The sequence below is a fragment of the Haliaeetus albicilla genome, chromosome 5 (genome assembly GCF_947461875.1).
Source record: "Haliaeetus albicilla chromosome 5, bHalAlb1.1, whole genome shotgun sequence".
NCBI lineage: Eukaryota > Metazoa > Chordata > Aves > Accipitriformes > Accipitridae > Haliaeetus > Haliaeetus albicilla.
In genome coordinates, this window is record NC_091487.1 from 30,851,429 (window position 1) to 30,877,729 (window position 26,301).

Genomic DNA, 26,301 nt, shown 5'->3' on the forward strand with positions numbered 1-26,301 from the left:
GTAGCAAGTGTGGGCATAACAACAGCAGTGCAATTTATTCCTTTGATAGCTTTTGGAGAAGTCAGAATAAAAAACCATCTTCCCTATCTATTAAAGTAGCAGAAAATGCTGGTGATGGGTTAACTAACAGTAAGCTGTGAGGAAGTGGAATAAGGAAATTCAATGTAATGATGCGATACACCAGACAGTAAATCGCAGTTGTCAAAACTGCTGAGATACCAAGATAAGATGTAATAATGTGGGATGATTAGTTTGCATTCTTTTGTCTGTATCTGCTCTATTGTACAATTATACTTGTAGGTTTTCTAGGATGGAATCTGTTGTTTTGCTCTGCTAGTGCAGGGAGATCCTGATCTGTGACAAGAGCCCTCAGATGCTACAGTATGACAGATACTAATGACTTGTAGGTTGCAGGCAATAGATTAGGAGAAGGAGGTGCTTATTAGAAACTTTCCTGGATAGGAGAAGACAATGCAGTCAGAACTTCAGAGCTAGGAATGAGTGAGGCTCAGTCTTGATCTAATGTGTCTAATGATCACAAGAGTGCAATAAGGTGGGAAGAAGGCAATACCTTAAACTTGCAGGGTATGCATGTGTGTGAAAGCATTCCTACCTGCTTGCTTATGTGATATTAATGAAGGCCAGTCAATTACATTTGTCTGGAAGAAGCTCCTGCTACTGGATTGTTTCACTTAGTTCAGCACAGAAATTTGCTACCTTATTCATAACAATCTGCACAATTGGAACACTGTTCAAATTCTGGGTAATAATTTACATACACTAATATGTTTTTTTTGTCTTGTCTCAAACTCTTGCCGCCCACAGAGTGAAACACTATCTGAAGAGGCTTGGGCATGGCTTCTTGAAGATGTGTTTCAGAAAAGCATACAAATATAACTTGACAATTCTGTTTTCATAGAATTATTAAAAGTCTATAGCTGACCAGAAAAGCTGTTCTATATGAGTATATATATAAGAACCTTGTATATTTGGCTGGCGTAGTAAACATTTTTTTTTTCTGCTGATATCGTTACAAGTTCAAAATGTTAAAGAACTGTGCTGCTTAGAACAAAGTATAGCAATATATTGGCCCAAAATAATATTACAGAGCAGTGGACAAGTTAGTATAGAGGGAGGTCCTGTCTAGGCAAATTGGTGTATTGTGGACTGCATTGGCCAAATGTGTCTTTTGTGCCTGAGAATACAACTGATGACTTTATTTTCAAAGTCAATGTCAGTGTTGCTATCATTCCTTGGGGCGTGAAAAAACAAGTTGGATCTCTTGCCGGCTGTGACCTGTTTGAAAAAGTAGTAGCTGTATATAATAGACTGTTAAGGCAGTGTTTATAAAACAGTAATAAAAGTACTTTTTGACAGTCTCACTGGCAGAGACTCAGAGCTGATAGAATCCAGGTCTGTGTGTTTTCCTTTCTTCAGAAATACTTCAGACTTCCACACGCATTTTATTGCCTGGTATGACTTTAAGGACAATAACTTAATTTGTATTACTGTACTGTGTAGAACTTGAACCAAATTGTTTGAGTTGAGAGAGACATGAGAGGAAAGAAGATGACACAGCTGTACGTATTGTGTGCTAAAATAATAATAAGAATCTCTCATTTGCTGTTTTGGAGACTAAGACAAAAATTCCAGTTTTATTTTTTTGCCATGTTCCTGATAACGATGTCTGAGAAAAATGAAGTTTACACTTCTATTACTTCTACATTTGTATGAGCTGTAATAACAATCAAACTTTTTATCTTTGTATGCATCATTATATGACTGACACTTCTTCATAAACCGTCCTGGTTTTCACCTTTTTTACTATGTGTTTTTCTGTTACACATCGATTATGTGATTTATTAGATTAGTTTATAGTTGGTCCAGAGCATTCAATTAGAAGGCTAGACTTTTTTATTGTTGGGTAACAGGCAGCTGTTTAAAAATATTTAATGAATTCTGCTTAGAAATACAATGAATTAACTTTTTAAAAGAAAAAATATTAAACATAATATGCATCACAAATGTTTAGTTTGCAGTAAATTAGTGTGTACTGGGGTGGGTAGAGCATAAAATTTCGTGCCACAAAGCTAGTGTGTTTTGTTCTGTTTTACTTTCAAGGCTGTGATTTTGTGTGTGTTGCTTCTTGATTTGCTTCAACTCCAGGAAAAAGAACTTAGCACTTAAAGCTTCAGTATTGCTTCTTTCCTCTCCTTTTTTCTCTTCAGTCTTTATTATTGTCCTTAACAAATCTTCATAAAATGTTTCTGCTGTCTCTTGTACATGGTGTAGTCTAACTCTCAATTTCCTGGTTACCAGCAATATCCAACAAAACTAAAAAAAACCCCAAAACAAAAACCAAAAACCAACCACAAAAGCCCACCCCCAAACCAAAAACAAACCCCCAAACCTGAGAAACAAGTATCAAGTACATAGAGCTCAGAGGTTGAAGTAGCTTGAAAGAATTTTCTGTGAAAGCTCTTGTTAAAATTAAATCGGTTGCTGTTTTCAGAAGGGATAATTTAGTTTTTCAGAACAAGTGAAGTTCTTATTGCTGCTTTTATAGGAATTCAACATGCATTCCTATAGTCTACAAAATTAGTTGAAATCTGGGTAGCTTTTTATTTTGCAAACCAAGTAATTCCCACAGGTTAAGTGTGTGACAAATCTACAGTTTCTTCCTGAAATCTTATAATACAACTTGATTTCCTTCTTGGAGGACTGCAAATCATTCCTCTAAGTCAGAAGAAAAAGTGTCCCGAGAGCATGTGCAGGTTATTTGCCACCTAATTGAAAAAACATGGTCTCTGACTAATGTATCTAGAGGTTCTGGCAAAAAGTCTTTTTAAAAAAACCCAAGCCCTTAAGTTTTTGCCAGTGAGCTGTGGTCTTATTAGAAGAGTGTTGCTGATACAGTGCACTGGCATTTTGTGTGCTGGCAAATAATTAAATATAAATGATAGACTCTTAGTAACTTTGTATTTTTTGCTGTATCTGCTGGGTAATTGGCTCTCGTGGACAGGCGTTTTAAGGACAGGAACGGATTTCTTCCAAATTTTTAATTTTCCATTTTCAAAAAATACAGCCAAGTTCCATTTGTGCTGTGTCTTTTTATAAACTGTTAAATCGTAGAAAAAAAATGTAAATGTTAGGTTTGCTAAATATTGCTTTTAACTCCCTGCAAAAATCTAGAGGGTTTTTTCTGCTGCTGTCTTTGGAAACCTGAGAAAAATGGTTTACTATGACTTGCTAGTATTACAATGGAGACAGTGGAGCTCCTTACCTTCCACTTGGTTATATGTGTGTGGTGTTGTTTTGGTTTGCTTTTTTTAAGATTTGTGTTTATTGGTAAATTCTTTTTCTTGCAATATAATGTTTGAAGAACACTGTTCATAGCATTGTTTTAGTGATCTGTCTGGTGTGGCACAAAATGCAGTGTAAAAGATCCAACACCAAAACACTTGGACAGGTAGCACTGTCTGCTTTAAATTTTATGTACTGAAATGCATCTTGTCATTGTATGGTAGTCATCTAATAGCGAGTATGAATTTTAGACTTTTTTTCCAGTGGATAATGTCTTTAAAATGCAAGGTTACTGTGTAAACTCTTCTTAAGATGTGGAGTTAAATAGCAAATTTCTGAAGAACAACAGACAGTATAGGCTGGACAGGCTATTACAAGTATTAAATATATGATTTAGCTTTAGCAAAGCTTCGTTATTAATTTATGTCATTAAGGATCATTGGGTAATGTATTTATTTGTGAGGCAGCATTATTTAATTGCTTCATAAAGCATGGCCAGATCTTCAAGGAAACTATTAGCATTCTGCTGTCCCAGGATTTGCTGCCTTTGTATGAGTTGCTGTGCATGCCAGATGGGATGCTGAATGACCTCTGGGTTAGTCTTTAAAATGATTCATCGAGAGTACTTCACCTGTCTTCCAGACCAAAAAGCATGCTATTATTTTTGTTCCTTTTCTTTTGGATTTAGAAAAAGTTTTAGGCCTTCTTTTTCAGACCAAAACCCTAGTTTAAGAAAAAGTTGCAGTATTTGCTTCCTGTAGATTTAGTCTGATCTCCTGTGTCTAGGGGTGAGGTGTCCAGTTATTTCAACTACTGTCACAGCATATATCCCCTTCACTTAATTCCCCACCACCACCTTGGAAGTCTACCATTGCAGTGGGCAATTATTATGTTATTTATTGCTAAGTATGCATGCTATTGGAAGATAAATTGTCTTGAAGTATAGCTTTGTGTCTTATAACTTTTGATCCAAATCAGTCTTAACCACAGCTGCCATAATAGTGAAAAGCATTATTATGACCATCCATTTTGGTTTGTATCCTATTATGTCAGAGGGATAGAGGAAGAACTGTTGCAGCTTGCTTATTTTTTTCTGGAGTTGTGGGGATGTTCTTAACTATCCTTGCATATGGAAATGAGGCTAACAATAAAGAGGAGAGCCGGAGGCTACCAAGACATGGATATGAAGAGAAAATGCAATGGAAGCAAGCTAAATGAATTAAATATGTTCTCAGTGTGGTTAGGGAAAAAGAATGAGGTTGGGGGGGGTGGGGGCAAGGCTGAAATAGTGTAAAAAGACAAGTGAGAATGTTTATGACATAGGGAAGAAGGACCACTCAGAGAATTAAATTGTGTAACAAAACTAAAATCTTTAGTCTTTGTATTGAACATAATATTTAATGGTTAATTTAATGAATCTTGAAGCTCCGCTAAGAAAAATGCATTCTGTTTGGTGATGTGAGGTTAATTCCTAAAATAATTTCCCAAGAAGATATATTTTTCCCTGTATGATTCTAAAATTTCAAGAATATTTTTTTCTGCTGGCTTCTTCTCCTAATACGGCATCTTTTCAGATTACTGATTTGAATTTTGGGGTGTGTATGAGATGCTTGCATCCTAGTGTTCTAAATGATTGCTCTGAACCAACTATAAACCAATTGAGTAAATCACGTCAGCATGAAAAGCTGTAATCTGTTAATGTGAAAGTGTATGAAATCACTAAATTGTGCAAGTTTCTCTACATTAAGTAATGTGTTGTTGTGTTGTTTTTTTTTCCTGCAGATGTCCTCCTCGAACTTTTTTACCAGCACTGTGCAAAATTTTTCTTGATGAAAGTGCTCCAGACAATGTATTAGAAGTAACAGCTCGTGCCATAACGTATTATCTGGATGTATCAGCCGAATGCACCCGTAGGATCGTGGGAGTGGATGGAGCTATCAAGGCACTTTGTAATCGTTTAGTAGTTGTTGAACTTAACAACAGAACAAGCAGGGATTTGGCTGAGCAGTGTGTGAAGGTACACGTGCTGAAGAACCTTCTGTTTTTAAGAAGTAGCTGGAAAATTTGCTGTTTCTGAAGAGCTTGTTCATATTCTAATCCTATTTATTTTATTAAAATCTGAAGCAAAAACATAGAGTATGATAAAAGTATATACATGACAGTGATGCTGCTTATCTTTACTGCCAGTCTGGTGCTCTTCAAAGCTGAGATTCCTTAAAAAAAAAAAAAAGTACAGAAAAAGAAACAAAAAGTATTAGAAGAAAGTTTTCATGTTTACCTTGCATGACTAGAGTGTTAAAAGGCTAATTTTATGCTAAAAAGGGAATGAAGAATTGTTCCAGATATAGACAAATTACCTGCTGTAAAAAAAATTGTCTGCTGTCTCTTCAGTAGCACTAGACACAGCTCCTCTGCACCCTTGTGAAGTTTTTGGAAAAATTTACAAGACCCTTAAAGTCTCTTGTTTAAAGCATAACTCATGGCCAAGTGATAGTATATAGTTTGAGTCCTTCATTACCATGGCATCTGACTTCATGCATGTATTTCTTATTTACTAGTTCTAGTCTACTTAAAAGTACATCACTGAAGTAAACAGTACTCTTGGAAGTTTCAGAGCTCTCAGTTGTGTGTTATCCAAAGACTTAATTCTCCCAGGAAGGGATACTATTATTTAGCTGTCCCTCATGGACACCTGTTATGACCATGCTATTGGGGGATGTTCTTGTGTTCGCTTCTCTATTTTTGAAGAAAACTGTAACTACTAGAGTACTGGAGGCTTTGGCACCTTCTAGGTGTTGAGGAAGAGAGGGGGTTTTTTTTTTGTTCTGTTGTTTTGTTTTCTTAACGAGTTCTGTAGATGGATATAAACAAATAACTGACTTTCTATGTGTACTTAATTCTAATTAAATTTCATTTTGTCATAGGTCTTAGAACTAATCTGTACGCGTGAGTCGGGAGCTGTGTTTGAAGCTGGAGGGTTGAATTGCGTTCTGACGTTCATTCGTGACAGTGGACACCTTGTTCATAAAGATACTTTGCATTCAGCTATGGCTGTAGTATCCAGACTCTGTGGCAAAATGGAGCCTCAGGATTCTTCATTAGAGATCTGTGTAGAATCACTGTCTAGTTTATTAAAACATGAAGACCATCAGGTAACGTAACAGTTGGCTTAATATGCTGTGAATTTAACTTCTATTATGTTTAATAAATGAACGGCTAGGTATTTTTGGAGAATCATGGAATTGTTTAGGTTGGAAAAGACCTTTAAGACCATAGAGTCCAACCATTAACCTAGCACTGCCAAGTCCACCACTAAACCACCAAGTCCCTAAGTGCCACATCTACATGTCTTTTAAATAGCTCCAGGGATGGTGACTCAACACTTCTCTGGGCAGCCTGTTCCAATGCTTGACAGCCTTTTCTGCAAAGAAATTTTTCCTAATATCCAATCTAAACCTTCCCTGGTGCAACTTGAGGCCATTTCCTTTTCTCCTATCGCTTGTTACTTGGGAAAAGAGACTGACATCCACCTTGCTACCAGCCTCCACAACTATATGTTTACATAGTTTTTTTTTTTTTATTTTATTTGGATATTATGATAGTTTCCTTTACAGTTGTGATGACAAGAAGATGAAAATTCTGCTTAGTGTTTGATTCCAAGCACTATTGTGTGAATGGGATCTTATCTAACCTCTGAAAAGTTTATTGAAAAATATCCTGTAACTTTTTTCAGTGCATTTTGAAATACTTTCTGAAGTAATTATTGTTCTATGTCTGCACCTCAATCACTATTAAATTGAGCATAAATAAAAGACAAAAATCAGTTTGGTTTGTTTTTCTTTTGCCAAACTAAGAGAGGCAATAAAAACATCCACAATCAATGCTAAAATATTACATTGGAAGCCAGCTTAAATGGTAGTACTATAGCTGCAGCATCACTTCTTTATTGCAGTTTTATTAACTTGAGATGAAGTAGTCCTTGTAAAACCTGGAAAATTAATCCTAGAGGAATTATCTTCCTACTAGTAGAATCCTTTTGTTTATGTCATACTAATTCTTTGCAATAGCCATTTAGCCAAATTCTTGCTGTGCCCTGGCCAGGCTTCTTGTCCATACCATTCTCAGTCCCTATTTTGCCCCCACCTCTGTCCTCATTTCTTTCTCTACACTCATCCACCCCCCCAGTCTGGTTTATTAAACACATCATACTTGGGAGGCTAGATCTGTTTGCCTGTGAGCTAAGTTTTTATATTTTTAGATTTTCTTTTTTTTGAAAGACCCAGTTGGCATGGGACTGTTACACTAGCCATTTCAGAATAAGCTGCCGTGTTTTTTAGACATTATGTGACTTTATTAATACACTGATCATCTCAGGCAAGCTAATTCTGAAATTTAGACCATGACACTGAAGTATTTTAACTGTCTCCCAATTTATAATTTGTTTGAAAAAAGCAATTGCTGGGACTGTTGGAGATCTGAATGAGAATTCAAATTAATTTAATCTTTTTGCAGTTAAGGTTTAAGATAAGTGTGCTCAAGATTTCAGTAACCTGGGTGATAATAAGTAAATCTGTACCGGTATCCTTGAGAAATGTGTTTTGTGTGAAACAAGCCTCAGGATTTGCAATGGATGTTGGTGTGTATTATGGATTTGCCCAGTAACTTCCTTTGTAAAGTTTTGTTGCTCCCCCGCTCCTTTTACACTGTTGGATTTGGTCACTTTTTGTGGGCTGCCAGTTAGTAACATCATTTGAGGGAAGAGTTCAGACCAGATGAATGTGGCCCCAAGAACAGCTTATCTATAAGTTTGGTTTTTTAACCTTTCTACTAAACTTGCAGTTTCCTTTCCACAGTGCTCTTTTGCTTTGTAAACTGATGGCATGCATGAGGTATGTTAAATAAGCTGAACTTTTCTTGTGCATTTCTGACAGAGCTATTCTGGTAAAAATCCATAAAGTATATACAGATTACATAAAGACTGGCAGAACTGTTTATCCATCATGCTGTCAGAGAACTGGAGCAAAATGCCAGAGGACATGAGTAGTGACCATTACAAGTTAAAGAAAAAATCCCTTGCAAAAGAGTACTGATAAACCAGAATGCTTGGCATGCAGAGACCATGCCAGAAGTTTAGCATGCTTTGCATTTATTCAGGAGAAACTTTGTTTTTCAAATCCTTGCAAACTTAATGGAGATTTAAGATTTTAACTTCATGAAGTCTGACTAATACTCTAATCTTGTTCTGTGTTGATGAGTAACTGTCTTTAAGCCCTTGGTATGTGATAACTGACAAGCATTTTGAAAATGGGCTGCACTAGAAGTTGATGACATTTTAGGGAGTGAGAATTGTAGTAATTTAGAGTTTGGTAAAGAATAGTTATTGTTCTTTTGTTTTGTGGGTGTGTTTTTTTTTAATATTTCTTGACACTAGTCTGGTTTGCTACTGCACATCTACAAAGGCAAATGTGCCTGAAGTAGCTCATCTTGATATGCCTATGCAAACCTCCTGATCTGAAGGATGTAGACACTTTTAGTGTATAGACAAGAGAGATGTTAAAGGCAAAACCTCCCTTTCTTTTCAACACTGACATGAAAAGAAGTCGGATCCTTTCCTGGGCAGTGGGCCAGCAGTATTTTTTGCCAGATTAAGAGGATCATCAGTAAGCCTTGTTTCCACAGTGTCACTAGTTGTGGGTTTTTTTTTCTTTAGTGAGAAACCTAAATTTGGAAGTTTGTATTTTATTGTCACAAGAATACTTGCATATTCCTGGGTCAGGTTCTCAGTGGACTACCTGGGTTATGTAAGGGTAAAATCTGCATTTCCCAGTTTGTACTATTTTTAGGTGTGGTCCAATTGAAAAATTTCTTTTACTTAAGAGAAGTATGTAGACATTTAAATACAACTTTAACTATCAAACTTCACTGTCAGTTTAATACTTTGGGAGTTCTGAGTTGGTACCTCAGCTAACAGCTTGTTTGATAGCATTTCTTTTAATAGAAAGCACCACAATAATAAAACATTGTAATAGTAGCATAATATTAATTATAAATGTCAAATTATAACATATTAGAATATTTTGTATTCTATAAATATAGAAGATAAAACTGCAAAGAAATTTTTGTCTTCACTGTTCTTTTAGAAACAAATTTGAAATTCATTAAATGTGTGAAAGTTAGGAAGTAAAACCTCATAGTGCATTTTCTTGGTATTTTGGTTTCTTGTGGGTTTTTTTTAAATTTTATTATTAGAAGCTGCTTTAACAGTTTCTAACATCAGAACAACCAGAAGGTTAAGCGGTCCATATTTCAATACCAAGCTGTGGGTTGGTGTGTTGTGGGTTTGTTTGTTTGGGTTTTTTGTTGTTTTTTAAATCCTTCAATGAGCAGTTCAGAGCACTGTTGGGTTCTGACTCAGAGTTTCTGGCTTAAAAAGCCTGTCTTCTCCATTCATTGACTTTGAAGGGATCCTGGGGAAATTGGCTTCTTTTATATGTCCTGTATTCTTGTGAATATCATGTTAGCATCTTCTCATGTTAAGTAACAGATTTTTCATCATTTCTCTTGCATTTCTTTCTTAGGTTTCAGATGGAGCTCTGAGATGCTTTGCTTCATTAGCTGACAGATTCACACGGCGTGGAGTTGACCCAGCCCCATTAGCTAAGCATGGGTTAACGGAGGAGTTGTTATCTCGCATGGCAGCTGCTGGTGGGACAGCATCAGGACCATCTTCAGCTTGCAAACCCGGACGAAGTAGCACTGGAGCACCATCTACAGCTGCAGACTCTAAATTAAGTAATCAGGTGTCAACTATTGTAAGCCTGTTGTCAACCCTGTGTAGAGGCTCTCCAGTAGTAACACATGTAAGAAATCCTTTTATGCTGCACCCTTTGTTCTCATACGGTTTTTCCCTTTGTGTACTTTAATATATGCAAGATTTGTGTTTCTATTTTATATATAGATGTACAGGTTTATAGATTTTATTTTCATATGTATACATACACATAGGTTATTTATGAAGAGGGGAAAAAAGGAAACATTTCATATGGAAATGAAACCCAATTCTGATAGTATTTTCTAAAGCCCTGTATATTTTTTATTGTTCAGACTTTTAATTATTTCCAGGATCTCCTAAGATCTGAACTTCCAGATTCTATAGAAAGTGCGTTGCAGGGTGATGAGAGATGTGTACTGGATACCATGCGGTTAGTAGATCTTCTTTTGGTGCTACTGTTCGAAGGGAGAAAAGCCCTGCCAAAATCCAGTGCTGGATCTACAGGCAGAATCCCAGGATTGCGAAGACTGGATAGTTCTGGGGAACGTTCTCACCGGCAGCTGATAGATTGCATCCGCAGTAAGGATACTGATGCACTAATAGATGCTATTGACACAGGAGGTAAGCAAAAATAGTCTGAAAAATAAAATGAGATAAATAAAGTATCTTTTTATAATCTATGGTGTCTTAACAAATGCTTAGGTAGTACCTTGAAAATCTTTATATACATGTTCACTTATTTTGTTAAATACACGACAGGTCTTGTTAGTAATAATTCCTGGGTGGCTACTTTTTTTTTTAATTGCAATTAAGGGCATAAATGCTTCCCTAGAATTATTGAGGATGCTTAATTTTTTTTTAAGACCTGCCGTTCATTTAAAGAGCACTGATGAAGTTTAATTCATAATTCTGGGAGCTTTAACTGTTTTATTTAATTGTATCTTTCAGCTTTTGAAGTAAATTTTATGGATGATGTAGGACAAACTCTTTTAAACTGGGCCTCAGCTTTTGGAACTCAGGAAATGGTAAATTAGTTTTATAGAATCTTAAAAACTTAGGTTATTTATGTAAAGACAGATGAAAAAAACTAGTTTCCTTTTTCTTGTTTAACAGGTAGAATTTCTCTGTGAAAGGGGTGCTGATGTTAACAGAGGTCAGAGGTCATCCTCATTACATTATGCAGCATGTTTTGGAAGACCTCAGGTAGCAAAGGTATGATTTAAACTGACAGAAAGCATTACATACTGACTTTTTGCCTTGTTCTGTAGAAAACGTCTTTGATGCAATAAGTTTAACATGTGCACTGTGAAGCATTTACATGTTCTTTACAGTGTTTTATCAAAATACAAATTTTTCATTATGATAGGGCAGTAGTATGAATAAATGTAGTTTTATATTAGCTCTACAGATAGAAAAAGCACGTAATGTTCTAACTTTGCTTACAAGCATGAGAAAAGTTTAGGGAAGATGCATGAAAAACACGTTTACTACTTTGGAAGAAGGAAACAATGTTTTTTTCATATTTAAAATCATTTGTTCTCAGACTCTCTTACGTCATGGTGCAAACCCTGATTTGAGAGATGAAGATGGGAAAACTCCTTTAGACAAAGCTCGTGAAAGGGGGCACAGTGAAGTAGTAGCTATTCTTCAGTCTCCAGGTGAGTACAGTTTTTAATTCCATACCCTTTCTAGTAGAAACGCTTACATATGTTTAGAAATTCAATTATTAGAATTTTACTCTATTAAGATTCTTTTAAAAAAAAAAAATTTTGTGGCCAACCTTCCTTAACCTGCAAAGTACATATGAAAACCTTAGTATTTTAGACGTTCTTAAGGGATGGGGATTACTGAAGAAACTGCTGAATGGGCATGAGCAGTGCCAGTGGTCCTGCTCTTCAGCTGCAGAATGGGGCTAGACTGGGATTTTGCTATGGGTTCAGAGGATGTCAGCCTTGGTAGCTTCTCTGGTATCCTTTCTTTCTACATGGGAGCTGTGCTTTATCTGTTCATGAGACTTTTGTAGCGCTAGAGCCACAGGTGGTTATGTGTTCATATTTAGTTCACTTTAAGGACTTTGAGCTTCTCCTGTGAGCGGTCTTTGGTGGTACGTGTTATCAAACAGTTTTCTTCAAGAAGTCTTGCATATGTAAATTTTATATTTTTAGGAATGCATATTCCTGTTCAGGTATTTAGGTGTTATTAAAGAAAACTATTTATTTGAAGGGGTTTTTTGGTTAGTTGGTAGGTTTTTGCCATTGAACATGTTGGGGAAAAAAAATATTTTCCAGGGGACTGGATGTGTCCTGTTAACAAAGGAGATGAGAAGAAAAAGAAAGATGCAAACAAGGATGAGGAAGAATGTAATGAACCCAAAGGAGATCCAGAAATGGCACCCATATACTTGAAAAGACTATTGCCTGTGTTTGCACAAACATTTCAACAAACCATGTTGCCTTCAATAAGGTAATATTGTCATGGTAGACAATTTCCCTGCATATTTTGAATTTCTTAACACACTCTGTTAAAAAAGCCAAGGTGGATTTTTTTTCATTAAAAATTATGACATCAAAAAGTTTAAGGCAAGTGACACTTAAACATATTTCTATTTGAATAGAAGTGGTGGTTTGATTTTTACGTAATATTTTTTTCCTTTTGGGGGAAGTGGTGTCTTGGAAAACATGGTTAGTTAATCAGAAGTGGGAGAGAGAAGCATACTCTTGACTTTAGTAGCATGAAAGAATACTATGTTCATGCAGTACTGTGTATAGACTGCGTATACTGTGTATTTGGTTACAGCTGTTTGTAGCCACTATAATGAAAGTACTAATTTAGGAGGGAAACAATGAAGTGGTATCAAGATACATTCATTGGAAAATTGGAAAGACTGGAAAAAGCTATTTTACAAGGTTTTAGAAGACTTGTAAGTGTTAATCAACTGGAGAAGATGCCTCACTGAGAGAATTTAAAGAATGTAATCTAATTTAATACTTAAAAAGGAATACTGTGGGTGTCATAATGGTTGTGATAAATTGCGTCTGACTATAACCTCTCAGCCTTTTACACTACAAATATAACGTTTGCTTAACCTTTTATTTGTGTTCCCAGTGTTTATAGGCACTGTGAGGGGTGAAAAGACACTGCTCTAGTGGAGAAGAGACTCTATATGAGCTGGTGATAGGAAGCTTAAACTAGGTCATTTTAAATGAAGGAAATAAGAAATTACGTTAACAATCTGTGCATGGTTAACTGTTGTTGCAGATTGTGGAAAGAAGTAGTTGGCTCTGTATTTTAAAGTTTTATTTGAGAATCAGGTAATTAATTAATATTTTTAAAAGTCAGTCAAATAAAAAATTCACTTCAACCGTACAGAAGTGATTGGCTCCGAAATTAATTGTAGTTCTTAATATGGAAAGCTGCATGATCTAATAGTAATTTCAGACTTCAAAATATAGGGATCTCGCCAAAACCTGGGAAGTATGTGACAGAAACGGAAGGCTGGATACCTGGGAGGAAGATGAAGTGTGCAGAAGTGAATTGCCATCACTAAGAGTGGATAAAGTCAGAATGTATAATAGGTTTACCCAGAGAAGGGTTGAGGAGAGAAAAATACGTTAGACTCATAGTGCTGTAGAATCAAAAAAGATCAGTAGGTGAACTATTCTTAGGGATAATCTAGGACTTATTAACAATAACCAGTTTTGGTTCCAATAATGAGAACTGAAACTCATGTAAAAAATTTTTTTGTTTTCAAAGCATGCATAAATGTAGTGCAAAAGCAGTGTTATCTTGAAGTTTTTTCTTGCTTTGATTACTGCTTGGTTTATCTTTGTAAGAAACTTTTTTTCTCTTTTTTTTTTTCTTGCCTATGATCTCTCTTAAAGGAAAGCAAGTCTTGCCCTCATTAGAAAAATGATACATTTTTGTTCTGAGGCGCTGCTGAAAGAGGTTTGTGACTCTGATGCTGGCCACAATCTGCCCACGATACTGGTTGAGATAACAGCTACAGTCCTTGATCAAGAGGTAGGAAGAAAGAAAATCTTGTCCTTTTATGAAACCAGTGCAAAAAAGGGAGTTATGCTCATTGATTCCACATACTTTTTAATAACTAACCCTAATGTGTTTATAGCATCCGTGACCATGTGTGACATTTAGCGTGTAAAGATATTTTTAAGTAAAGAGATCTTCCTTATTATTTCCTTTCCATCCCAATGTATTACAGGATGATGATGATGGCCATTTGCTAGCCTTGCAAATCATAAGGGATTTGGTGGATAAAGGTGGTGATCTTTTTCTAGACCAACTGGCTAGACTTGGTGTAATTAGTAAAGTGTCAACTTTGGCGGGGCCATCATCTGATGATGAAAATGAAGAGGAGTCTAAACCTGAGAAGGTAAGTAGAGAATTGATAGCTTTATTTGTTCCTGTAAAACCAACACTTCTAGTACAATTTTTTGTTATGAAAATGTCCAGGGCAAGGTAGTTAGGTAGGTTATTGAATTAATGCTTATTTTATGCCACTTGTTTTAGGTGTTTCTGTTGTTGTTTTCTGTAACTTCATTTTCTGTTAGCACATATTATCTGCTGAGTTTTCCTATTCATACTTACTTGCGGTCAAATTGATTGACACTTGTTTTTGTCCAGTGTTTTGAAAATGACTGCTAAACAAAATTAATCCTTTCTGAGCAAAGTGCATCTCTTTCGATGTACATGCAGCAAATAATTGCAGATGTTTTAAACATTGTTATAGAATATTAAAAATACAAAAATAGAAATAATTTTCTACATAATGAAAACATAAGTGCATATTGAAGTTATCTATCAATTTTCAACAGTCATATTACTGACTACTCAGATGAACTGAATGGATAACAGACCACTTCTGTATAGTTAAGTATAGTTAAGCCTTAAGTATAGTTAAGCTTTTTTACTCTGAATTTTGGGTTGTTTCGGGGGGGGGGGTTTAGTGTTTAGATATTAAAAAGCCATCTGGACTTGTTCCCAGGCAGCTGGCTCTAGGTGGCCCTGCCTGAGCAGGGGTTTGGGCTAGATGGCTGTTGTGGTTTAAGCCCAGCCAGGAACTAAGCACCACGCAGCTGCTTACTCACTTCACCCCCACGCAGTGGCATGGGGGAGAGAAGGGCGGGGGGGGGGGGGGGGGAGGAGGTGAAACTCCAGGGTTGAGATAAGAAAAGTTTAATAGAACAGAAAGGAAGAAAATAATAATGATAATAATAACAATAATAAAATGACAATAATAATAATACAATAAATTAAATATACAAAACAAGTGATGCACAATGCAGTTGCTCACCACACACTGACCAATGCCCAGTTAGTTCCCAAGCAGCAATCCGCCCCCCAGGCCAACTCCCTCCAGTTTATGTACTAGACACGATGCACATGGTATGAAATACCCCTTTGGCCAGTTTGGGTCAGCTGTCCTGGCTGTATTCCCTCCTAACTTGGGCCCTTGCAGCCTTCTTGCTGGCTGGGCATGAGAAGCTGAAAAATCCTTGACTTAGACTAAATTACTAGTTGTTACTTAGCAACAACTGAAAACATCAGTGTGTTATCAACATTCTTCTCATACTGAATCCAAAACATAACACTGTACCAGCTACTATAAAGAAAATTAATTCCATCCCAGCCAAAACCAGGACAATGGCCTCCAGAGGTCCCTTCTCAAACTCAACCATTTTGTGATTCCTTTCTCACAATAGAAGTTTTGAACAGAGGTGGATGTCCCGGTCAGTAGGCTGTTGTTATTGTTGAGTAGATAAATCTATATCTGAAAGGAAACTTCTTAGAAGTATCTTACTCTATTAAAGAATACTTTTAAACATACTTTTTACAGACAGAAGAAGTATAGTTCCTGTACTTCTGGTTTGAGTAATTCTTTTTCTCCTTAAGCCTTTTTTAAATGTCTGTGTTTTGTGTGTTGTTTTTTTTGTTGGTTTTGGTGGTTTTTTGGTTTGTTTTTTTGGGGTGCTTGTTTGTTTGTTTAATACAATTTTATTGCAGGAGGATGAACCACAGGAGGATGCTAAAGAACTGCAACAGGGTAAACCATATCACTGGAGAGACTGGTCAATCATTAGGGGAAGGGACTGCCTGTATATCTGGAGCGATGCTGCAGCCCTGGAGCTATCTAATGGTAGTAATGGATGGTTCAGATTTATCTTGGATGGAAAACTGGCCACAATGTATTCCAGTGGCAGCCCTGAAGGAGGATCCGATAGTTCAGGTAGCTTCTTTTACATTTCAAGTTTAAGTTAAGTTTTGAGACTGTTATATTTGTTTATATAATTTGATTGGAGCTATTTTGTTTTGCAGGAATTGGCTTACTAAATAGTAAAGGATGTAAACAGGTGGAAGGTGGTCAGTTAATTGTGATGCTTTTTATCAGATAGCATGTGATCATAACTTGACTTCCTTGGTGATTTGTGTTAAGTAAACATCTTGCCAGTAAAAGTGTATTAACTTCGTTTTGTTTTGATTCTTCTCCATGCATACTTAATTTTTTCACCCCAGTCATTAAAAGCACTTTGTAGTGGCCGTCCCAGGAAAAGCAGGTTGAAATGGTGATTTGTTGTTTGCTTCTAGCTAGCAGAATGAAATTGCATGTGTTTGAAGACAAAGTAATGGAAAGTTTCTCATTGAGACTGGGAAACAAATTACAGTGTCTTAATTGTTTGTCGGAGAGAGGATAAGGGAACAGACCTTATGCCCTGGCGATGCACAGGTGGTTTTAATTTTCTGTACAGAATACACAATTTGCTCTGGATGCAGAAACAACCCTCCTTTATTGTTTTTGGTTTTGTTTTGTTGTTTGGTTTTGGGTTTTTTTTTGCAACAGTTCATGCATTTATGAACCTGCAGACATAAAATGCTTTGCAATATTATTATGTTTTCAACAAGCCATTGACTGAAATAACAGAACATATTATGATTCAGGATAGAAATGAAGTGCTAATGATTTTATCCATTGATTTGGGGGCATGAAGACAAATTGTAATATAGTGTGTTTCTAGATTATAACACAGCTGGAAACCACTTCTCTCTCTCTGTATTTTTTTTTTGTCATAAAATGTATCTTTGCATCCTTTTTAACAAGGCTAATAGCTTAAAAAGTAAAAAATTTCTTTGTTGAGATACTTGTTCATCATACGATACAATTTTAAGATGATCCATGAGGTTAGTTTCTTAAATCCTCATAGCCCCTGGATGCCAATTCTGCTTTCTTCCTTCCAAATGATGTGGGTGTGGGGATGAGACTTTACTATTTCTGTACAAGATGAGTGGAATGGGGATGGCTCAAATGAATTTGGAGTGAAGAGAACTTAAAAAAAGTCAGATTGAGAATTTAAGAAGATATGTCTCTTCAAGTTAGTCTTTTTTTAAAAGATTGAATAAATCCCAAGTTTTTGAACAAGATACCTAGCAAGGATATTATGGAAGGGAAAGAGCTAAACTAGGATTAAATGAGGCTTCTTGCAACTTTTTTGTCAAGTAGACATCTACTAAGAGTGCTGACATTGCGGTGTAATTTGTCTGGACTTTAACCATTAGCTCTAAGAGTATGCAGCAGCCTCTTTTACTTAGTAAGAGATAAGAAACTAGTATTTGTTAACTAAAATTATTACAGTACAGTATAGACTCAGAATAGTGTAAGTCCTGAAATATACTATATGTTCTGCTGTCCTAAACCATTACTGATTAATCTCACAGTATACTTTTTAGGAACTTTACGACTGGCAAGAATATAGAGGGTTGAGTAATGGAATTTGTTAGTGTGTGTCGCATGATAAAAGTTGGGGCAGGAGGGGGAAATATATATACTATGGACATTTTTGGAAGGTCTGTACTCACCCCTCTCCACATTAGCTTAATACTTCTTTTGCTTTGATTTTTAGAAAAAATGAAAGTTCAATGCAAAAATTGAAATTTAATGGTAATTCTGAAACTTCAAGTGAGTCTCAAAATTCTGTCTAAGGGAACCCGAAATTATTCTGAATCATGTGTAATCATTGCACTTTCAGTGCAACATGCTATATAATAAATTTGTTAAAATGTCATTATGGAAATTTGGAAAGGTTTCATTAGCAGAATTTTAATTTTGCTATACTTCAAGTGCAGAATTATTTTTGCATAGAGATTATTTATTTTTGTATTATACAACAATAACAATGGCAAATTTTAAAAACCTAGAGCATAAGTCATTGCAGCAAAAGGAAAACAGCAATTTTACAAGTGCATGAACTAGAAAAGTTGTATGTATCAAATCAGTACACTGAAAGATGAGAATACTAGTTAACTTTGAAGTTGAGATGTAATCTTTACATTAATGAGGTTACTTCCATTTTTTATTTTATATGGAAATTTTATTTTTTAAGTTATTAACTAATCAAATTTTCTGGAATTATGCTAATTAAAATTTCAAATGTAGTGTGCAGCCTTGTAATTACTACAGTATCAAAATGTAATTTAATTAAAACTGAGATAGTTGTTTGGATAATTCCAGGCTAGATTACCTACATATCTTAAAAGTAGGATATGGTCCTGTTTGTCATCTATTAAATATCTCCATATAAATACTAGCATTTAATCAAGTCTCATGTGGTGCCATTAGATTTTTATTTATTTATTTATTTAATGTTTTTCTCAGAGATATAGACATCCTTAAAATTTTTGTAATTCCTAAAAAAGGAATAGGAACATCTGCATTATAACTTGAATTAGCATAATGCCACTGTATTAAGTAGCATAATTGTGGCTTGCTTGTTTTCTCTGAGGTGAACATAGAGGTTCTACAAAGGAGATGAATAAAAGTTTCAGTATAGCTGATAAAAATTTTTTTGGGGTGCCTTTGGGACACTTAATCTGAGCAAATAGCTATTATCTCAGCTCAAATTTGCTTTTAGTACATGTTGATTGTCAGACTGCAAAGTTTTGTGAATTTTTTTCTGGTTTTTATATGGCTTCCACATCTATTCTCCACTTGCTTTAAGCTGTGAAGTTGATTGCTGTTTTCCTGTTGGAGGATTAATTTAATTTCCTATTTCTAAAAACTCACTTTTGAGAATAGTTCATGCTGGCCATAATGAGATAAATTATTTTTGCGAGACTAAAAGTTTATCATGGATTTCTTTGATCTTCCTATTATAATTGTAAAGATGAATTAATACATCTTTCATTAGGACCATTCAGAAAGAGTTGCATTGTCCACTTTGATGCAATCGTGGAGTAAATCACTGTTGAAGTACAGAAATATACTGGGAAAAAATGTAGAACGCTTTAAGACCCTTAATTTCAAACTTAATTTTGCATTGAATGCACTCAGTTGTTTTGCTCTTGGAAAAAAAAATTGTTTGATATGCATGATGGTTGGAATCAATTGTTGCAAGAAAAAAAAAAAATGTTTTGTTTCTTTTTAAATAGAAAGTAGGAGTGAGTTCCTTGAGAAGTTGCAAAGAGCTCGAAGCCAAGTAAAACCATCTACTACAAGCCAGCCAATTTTATCAACACCAGGGCCAACTAAACTTACTGTAGGAAACTGGTCACTCACCTGTTTAAAAGAAGGAGAAATAGCTATTCACAATTCCGATGGTCAGCAAGCTACAATACTGAAAGAAGATCTGCCAGGCTTTGTGTTTGAATCTAACAGAGGAACAAAGCATTCGTTTACAGCTGAAACCTCTTTGGGTAAGTATGTAGGTATGTGTTATGTGCAGGTAGGAGCAAGTGTATGTGAGGTAGTTTTCTGTTTGTTGCTTTTCATACCTGCGAGAAATTGTGACTTTTCTAAAAACATGTTGCAGGGTCAGAATTTGTGACTGGCTGGACAGGCAAAAGAGGAAGAAAGCTGAAATCTAAACTGGAGAAGACAAAGCAAAAGGTTGGTGAGCATCTGTGAATTTTATACTTAAAATTTAATTGAGTTTGTTTCATTTTATAACATGCTTATGGAGTTGTAGCTTCCTCTTAGAGGATTAAAATCTTCTGATTTCAACTAGACACAATTTTATGCTAAGCTTGAAGGAGAAAACTTCACTCACAACAAAGCATTTCTGCAGGTGCATTTATCCAACAGTCTTAGTAAACTCTGAGCTCTTCTAGAGGAAGATGAATTTTCTTTTAAAAATGTAAGGAAATCCAATCGTCCTGACCTATATTTGTATAATTCTGTAGGTTTTTCTTTTTCTTTTTCTTTTTTTTTAATGGAAAAAGAAAAGGTGTTATGATTAATACTACAGTTGTATCAGAGGCATATGTTTCTTCTATTCACTACATTCAGATACTAATTTTAGACTGGGTATCGTGGCAGATAGGGGGATGGAAGTGAACAGTCTGTATTGTAAGAGTTGTGGTAGTGAAGCAAAATGTGTTAATGCCCTCATTTTAAACTTCTCTAGAATTCTTTCTCAAACTGAGGGAAAAAAAGAGGAACTAAGAAATCAAGTGTTAAACTTTTTACAAAAACACAAAATAACAGTATGTTCTGTGGCCAGCTGATGCCAAGGGCTCAAGCTAATCTTCAGTCTTGACCTCTCTTGCAGTTTCTAACAGTGCAGCTGATACGTTATGTACCAAAAATCTGCAGTATGTAAGGACACTTATATCTGAGTGACACTAAATGGAAAATTAAAATACTGTGTTAATGAGGATAGGTGGAATGATAAAAGGAAGGTAGTGCTCTTTCGTGCCTGGGATTGCACTGTGTAGCTCTGAAGCTTGTGAAACGTATTATTGTAGGACATGTGATGATGATGAACAGGAAAGATTTTGGGGGAAATTTCTTATAAGCAAGATGTTGTTTAATAAGAACTTATTTTATCAAATCTGTATCTTGTGTGATCCATACTTTGTAGATTCTTAGTATAAGATCACATAAGGACTTTTTGTGTGAGTTGGTTTAAGGAATGTGAATAGACCATTCAGAAACCATATAAACCCCCCTTAATCTTACCTCTGAAAAGACTACCAGATCCATGATACAGTTCTAAAGAAACAGATTTACAGATTGAAAGTCCTGTCTTTTCTCCTACCTTTGTGCTGTAATTTAATATATGATGGTAAGCTTAGTTTCTCTAAGTCTCAGTAAAATTCTGTGTATTTCCATTTATTTCTCCTGTACTTTTATCCTTTCACAACTTCTGCATTTCATGGTGTATGACAGGTTTTGGTTCTTCCTTACTTGTTTGTGTCTGTCATGGACTTCTTTAAAAAAGATGACCAAGTTTCTAGTGTCTTGCAGAATAATAATAGTCTCATTACGGTAAGGAATGACTTCTGATTATCAAAATCCATTTGTAGGTACGCACTATGGCGAGAGATTTATATGATGATCATTTTAAAGCTGTTGAAAGCATGCCTCGAGGAGTAGTTGTAACACTGAGGAACATAGCAACACAGTTAGAGTCTGCGTGGGAACTTCATACAAACAGACAGGTAAGTGTATCTCCTTTAATTTATAATGTGTGATGTCAGTGGAAATCACATAATGTTCAGACTAGTATGTCATGGTGTAAAGGAAAGTCACAATAAGTCTGTCTGAAATGTGGGGTTTTTTAATGTGTGTAATTCCTAGTTATGCACTTTACTGGGATGTTATTTTTGAAATTAAGCAAGTGGAAGAACTGTTACCTTGTTTCACCATTTTTGAAATGGAGCAAGTGGAAAAACTTACCTTGTTTCACCATAATTGTCTTTTTGTCTTCCAGTGTATTGAGGGAGAAAATACTTGGAGAGATTTAATGAAGACTGCTCTGGAGAACTTAATTGTACTATTGAAGGATGAGAATACTATTTCTCCATATGAAATGTGCAGTAGTGGCTTAGTTCAATCATTGCTTACAGTTTTAAATAATGTGAGTTTGTAGAACATAAGTCTCTGAAGAAGAACTTTCTAAAAAATAAAGTAGGCATGTGCCTTAATTTAAAAAAAAATCTATTATAAATGTGGCTTTTTCCTGTCTTGATGAAAATCAGGCAGACTTGCTCCATTCAGTGGTCTACCTGTTGAATATATGCTATCACAATAGATGACTTCAGTTTGAATAAGCCATTAAAAATCTTTAAATCAACAGTGGTTGGTTCTAATGGCTGATATAATTTAGCTTTTCACATACAGATTTTTAATAGGAAATTCAGTGAGACTAAACAGATCTTTTTGCCAGTATAAAGAATGAATATATTGCTTTCTATTACAAGTAAAGTTGTTTTTTTCCTCTCTTAGAATGTCGATTTAGATGTGAAGCAAGACTGTAGTCAACTGGTAGAGAGAATAAACGTTTTCAAAACAGCATTCAGTGAAAATGAAGACGATGAAAGGTAAAACCAAAACCAAACCAAAAAAACCATTGCATGTGTGAAGCAGTATGGTATGTTTAAAATAATTTAAAGACAAAGGAACTGTTCTTTCCATTTCAAGTTGTCTTTCTCTGGAATAGAAAATTGGTCTTAAAAGACAGCATCTGCTATTGAAGTAGCAATTGAAAATTTTACTGAATTTCTTCTATCTGTAAGAGTCAACCATGCTGAATGTACATCTGTTGATGAATATAAAGGTGACTTATGTTCATCACTGTGCAGATTAGTATTTTTCTTACTGTGCTGTAATCATGTGACTGGAATAGATAATATCAGTAGAAATAGCGTGCTGACATATTTGCTACAGCTGGGTACTATTTTCTGAGATACTGTAGAATTTTAGTTGTGTGCTAACATAGTAACTGTTCACTTTCACAGTCGTCCAGCAGTTGCATTAATTCGGAAATTGATAGCAGTGTTAGAATCTATCGAACGTCTACCTCTCCACTTGTATGATACACCAGGTTCTACATATAATCTTCAGGTAAATGTACAGTGATAGCAATATATTGTACTGAGTGATAAACAACTGAATGTTACATGTGAATTTCAGGAAAAGTTACACATGTTAAGTCTGTATGAAGCATATTCTTGTAGAAGTGGCTAGAATTAGATAAAGAGCAACAAACTTTTTGGCATTTATTTCCTCTAACACTTAACCTAAATGGGTGTTCCTCTACTGTCACTTTTACCCTGTGAAGTGAAAGTAAATTTTGCTGAAGAGGTAATGTGTGTGTTCTTTCTTTTGTCTTCATGTATTGGTCTCTTTATATGGGAATATGCCCCTTAGTAAGTATCTGTACTACTGGAATGAGCATTTTGTTGAAGACAATTATAAGACATGTTTATTTGTGATGACTAGGGATGGGCTGTAATAGTTAAAAGGGTCCCTTCTAGGGCTGTGTGTTCATTTGGTAATACACAACACCTGCAGGATCAGCAGCTTCTTATAAAGGAAAGCTGCAATTTGGCTAAAAATATTACTTGTTTTTGTTTAGTTTGTTTGGAATCTTGTTTTTTTCTGTTTGAAAGCACACTTCAGGATTTTGCAAGATGGCAGTGAAGTGTGAATACTTCTGTTTTGAAGCTAAATTATTAGAAAATAGTTGCAGAAAGTTGCAGAAACACTGCTGCTATTGAATATTTTGAAAAACATTTTCAGTTTTTATATTATTGTAGTTGCTAGTCTACAAGATTTGGAAATAAAAGGTATGAAAACACATGAAAAGAGAAAATATTAGCTTGCATGTGTAATTGACTTATACATTGACTGTCATACTAAAGAATTGTTTGGTTAATTGAAAAAATGGAGTACTAGGAAATTCCTTTTTAAAGCATTAAATTAGAATATAGTTTAAGTTGCACAACAAAAATACTTGATAAACCACTAAAACTGCTGTAGTGAAATATATTGCTTTTCTTAGAATTACGAAACCTAAGCAGAAAAGCCTGTATTAATGTTTGGCTACTCTTTCAGATATTAACGAGGCGCTTGAGGTTTCGTTTGGAACGTGCCTCAGGGGAGACATCTTTAATAGATCGAACTGGTAGAATGCTAAAGATGGAGCCGTTGGCAACTGTTGAATCTCTAGAACAGTATCTCCTGAAAATGGTGAGCAACATACCACAGAGGGTTCACGAGGAATGGTTGCGTTCTGCATCTCTAATACTTGATTTCTTTTCATTCATATGTAGGTAGCAAAGCAATGGTACGACTTTGATAGGGCTTCATTTGTTTTTGTACGAAAATTACGTGAAGGTCAAACATTTGTGTTCAGGCATCAACATGATTTTGATGAAAATGGAATTATTTACTGGATTGGGACAAATGCAAAGTGAGTTTCTTCAAAGCTGAATATTTTGAAGTCAGACAATAAACTGTGATCCATCTGTTATAATTTTTTTAGGAGTAGGAGGTATCTGCTTTTCCTGTTGATCAATAGAATTACACTTCATTTTACTTTAATAGAATAATATGAATCTGTGAAGTTGTGTTGAGAATTTGTTGTATGCTTACCTAAGAAATGAAGGGGTGGGGAAGTTTGGGTCTTTGTTTTTGTTTGCTGTGGTTTTCTTAGGTTTTGTTGGGGTTTGGGTGGTGGGTTTCTTGTTTGTTTGCGGGTTTTTTATTTGGCTGGTTTGTTTGTTTTTTAAACTACTGTAGTACAGTGATATTTGGAACACCTCTAAAGTTATCTAATTATCTAAAATTATATTAATCATTTTGTTTTGTAATAAACTCAGCTGTAATATACAATTCACAGTAAATGTCAAATGTTACTGATGCCTGTTCTTTTTTAATGTAAGTAATAATTGAACAGTACATTTCTCTTTTTAATATAGAACTGCATATGAGTGGGTAAATCCAGCAGCCTATGGGTTAGTAGTGGTTACATCCTCAGAAGGAAGAAATCTGCCTTATGGCCGTTTAGAAGACATCCTAAGCCGTGACAGTTCAGCTCTCAATTGTCATACTAACGATGATAAGAATGCTTGGTTTGCCATAGATCTTGGCCTTTGGGTTATACCATCAGCTTACACGTTACGCCATGCTCGAGGTTATGGACGATCTGCTCTCAGAAATTGGGTTTTCCAGGTATCTAAGGATGGACAGAACTGGACTACTTTGTATACTCATGTTGATGACTGTAGTCTCAACGAACCAGGGTATGTCAGTGTGTTTTATCACTTTTTATAAAACTGAGCTCAGTGAAAAAAGTACTTGGCTGTAGACTATTTTAATGTGTACTGTAGGTGTAATAATATAACTATATGAAGAAATGGTAGGTGATCTAAATTATCAAGGATGGGCTGGAAAACAAATGATTCATAAGTTCTCTGTATGGTTCACATACATTTGTGCTTTTCCATCATTGTAGATATTGCATTTGGGGTTTTTTTGGTTTTTTGTTTGGTGGGTTTGTTTTTTTTTTTTTTTTTTAGAAAACAGTAACACCAGCACTTATCCAGAGTTTGTCCCTAGTGATAACAGGTTTTATCTATCTTGTGGTCTTGGCAGTTTTCTGATTTTATCCATACTTGATCAGCATTATGGTTTTGTTTGCTTTGGTACTAAGGTTTTTGGTTTTGCTTTTTTTTTTTTTTTTGTCCCCCACCCATGCCCCCCTTCCTAATAAATTTAAAGGTCTACAGCAACATGGCCTTTAGATCCTCCAAAAGATGAGAAACAAGGTTGGAGACATGTTAGAATAAAGCAGATGGGAAAGAATGCCAGTGGGCAAACACACTACCTCTCCCTGTCTGGATTTGAACTTTATGGCACTGTGAATGGAGTATGTGAAGATCAGCTGGGTAAGAAAAAGAATGTGTACATCCTGTTTATTCTCTTCAGATGCTAGTGAACTTAAAATATAAAAATCAGTGTGAAAAAGCAGGTTTACTTTTGCAGTGGAACTTGCTTAGAAACAAGATCAAAATTATTCCCCATTCAATACTTTAAAGTCTTTCCATTTCAATTTACATTTCTTGTAGGAAAAGCTGCTAAAGAAGCTGAAGCAAATCTGCGAAGGCAGCGACGTCTAGTCCGTTCTCAGGTGTTGAAATATATGGTTCCAGGAGCTCGTGTAATCAGAGGAATTGATTGGAAATGGAGAGATCAGGATGGAAGCCCACAGGGTGAAGGCACTGTTACAGGAGAATTGCATAACGGTGAGCATGAATTTCCTGACTTTGTAAATGTTTGTAGCAGGATTAGTTTATGTGAAACGGGTAGCATTAAAGTATTTCCTTTGTAGTGTCTTGAAGAAGCTGATAAAATTTTAAGTATTTGGGGGAGAAGGAACTCAATTACTACAACTGTTATGTTCCATTTGTGAAATTCCATTTTAATGCATGAA

The 26,301-nt window shown here is 35.4% G+C and overlaps 1 protein-coding gene across 10 annotated transcripts in view; it reads left to right on the forward strand.

The window, feature by feature from the left end:
- HECTD1 (HECT domain E3 ubiquitin protein ligase 1) overlaps positions 1-26,301 on the forward strand; it is a 65,378-nt gene that overhangs the window by 14,435 nt on the left and 24,642 nt on the right. For 4 of the 10 annotated variants that reach the window (XM_069784041.1, XM_069784044.1, XM_069784040.1 and 1 more), the window contains 23 exons: positions 5,086-5,320; positions 6,228-6,455; positions 9,882-10,163; positions 10,408-10,696; positions 11,024-11,100; positions 11,189-11,287; positions 11,619-11,733; positions 12,364-12,538; positions 13,957-14,095; positions 14,295-14,465; positions 16,097-16,319; positions 16,409-16,453; positions 19,514-19,789; positions 19,894-19,970; positions 21,389-21,523; positions 21,796-21,942; positions 22,311-22,405; positions 22,823-22,928; positions 23,922-24,056; positions 24,140-24,279; positions 24,788-25,111; positions 25,590-25,756; positions 25,937-26,113. In XM_069784041.1, the coding sequence (XP_069640142.1) occupies positions 5,086-5,320; positions 6,228-6,455; positions 9,882-10,163; positions 10,408-10,696; positions 11,024-11,100; positions 11,189-11,287; positions 11,619-11,733; positions 12,364-12,538; positions 13,957-14,095; positions 14,295-14,465; positions 16,097-16,319; positions 16,409-16,453; positions 19,514-19,789; positions 19,894-19,970; positions 21,389-21,523; positions 21,796-21,942; positions 22,311-22,405; positions 22,823-22,928; positions 23,922-24,056; positions 24,140-24,279; positions 24,788-25,111; positions 25,590-25,756; positions 25,937-26,113 (3,857 nt within the window). The remainder of the gene's footprint in view (positions 1-5,085; positions 5,321-6,227; positions 6,456-9,881; positions 10,164-10,407; positions 10,697-11,023; positions 11,101-11,188; positions 11,288-11,618; positions 11,734-12,363; positions 12,539-13,956; positions 14,096-14,294; positions 14,466-16,096; positions 16,320-16,408; positions 16,454-19,513; positions 19,790-19,893; positions 19,971-21,388; positions 21,524-21,795; positions 21,943-22,310; positions 22,406-22,822; positions 22,929-23,921; positions 24,057-24,139; positions 24,280-24,787; positions 25,112-25,589; positions 25,757-25,936; positions 26,114-26,301) is intronic. The other 6 variants (XM_069784039.1, XM_069784043.1, XM_069784036.1 and 3 more) reach the window with 5 other exon arrangements.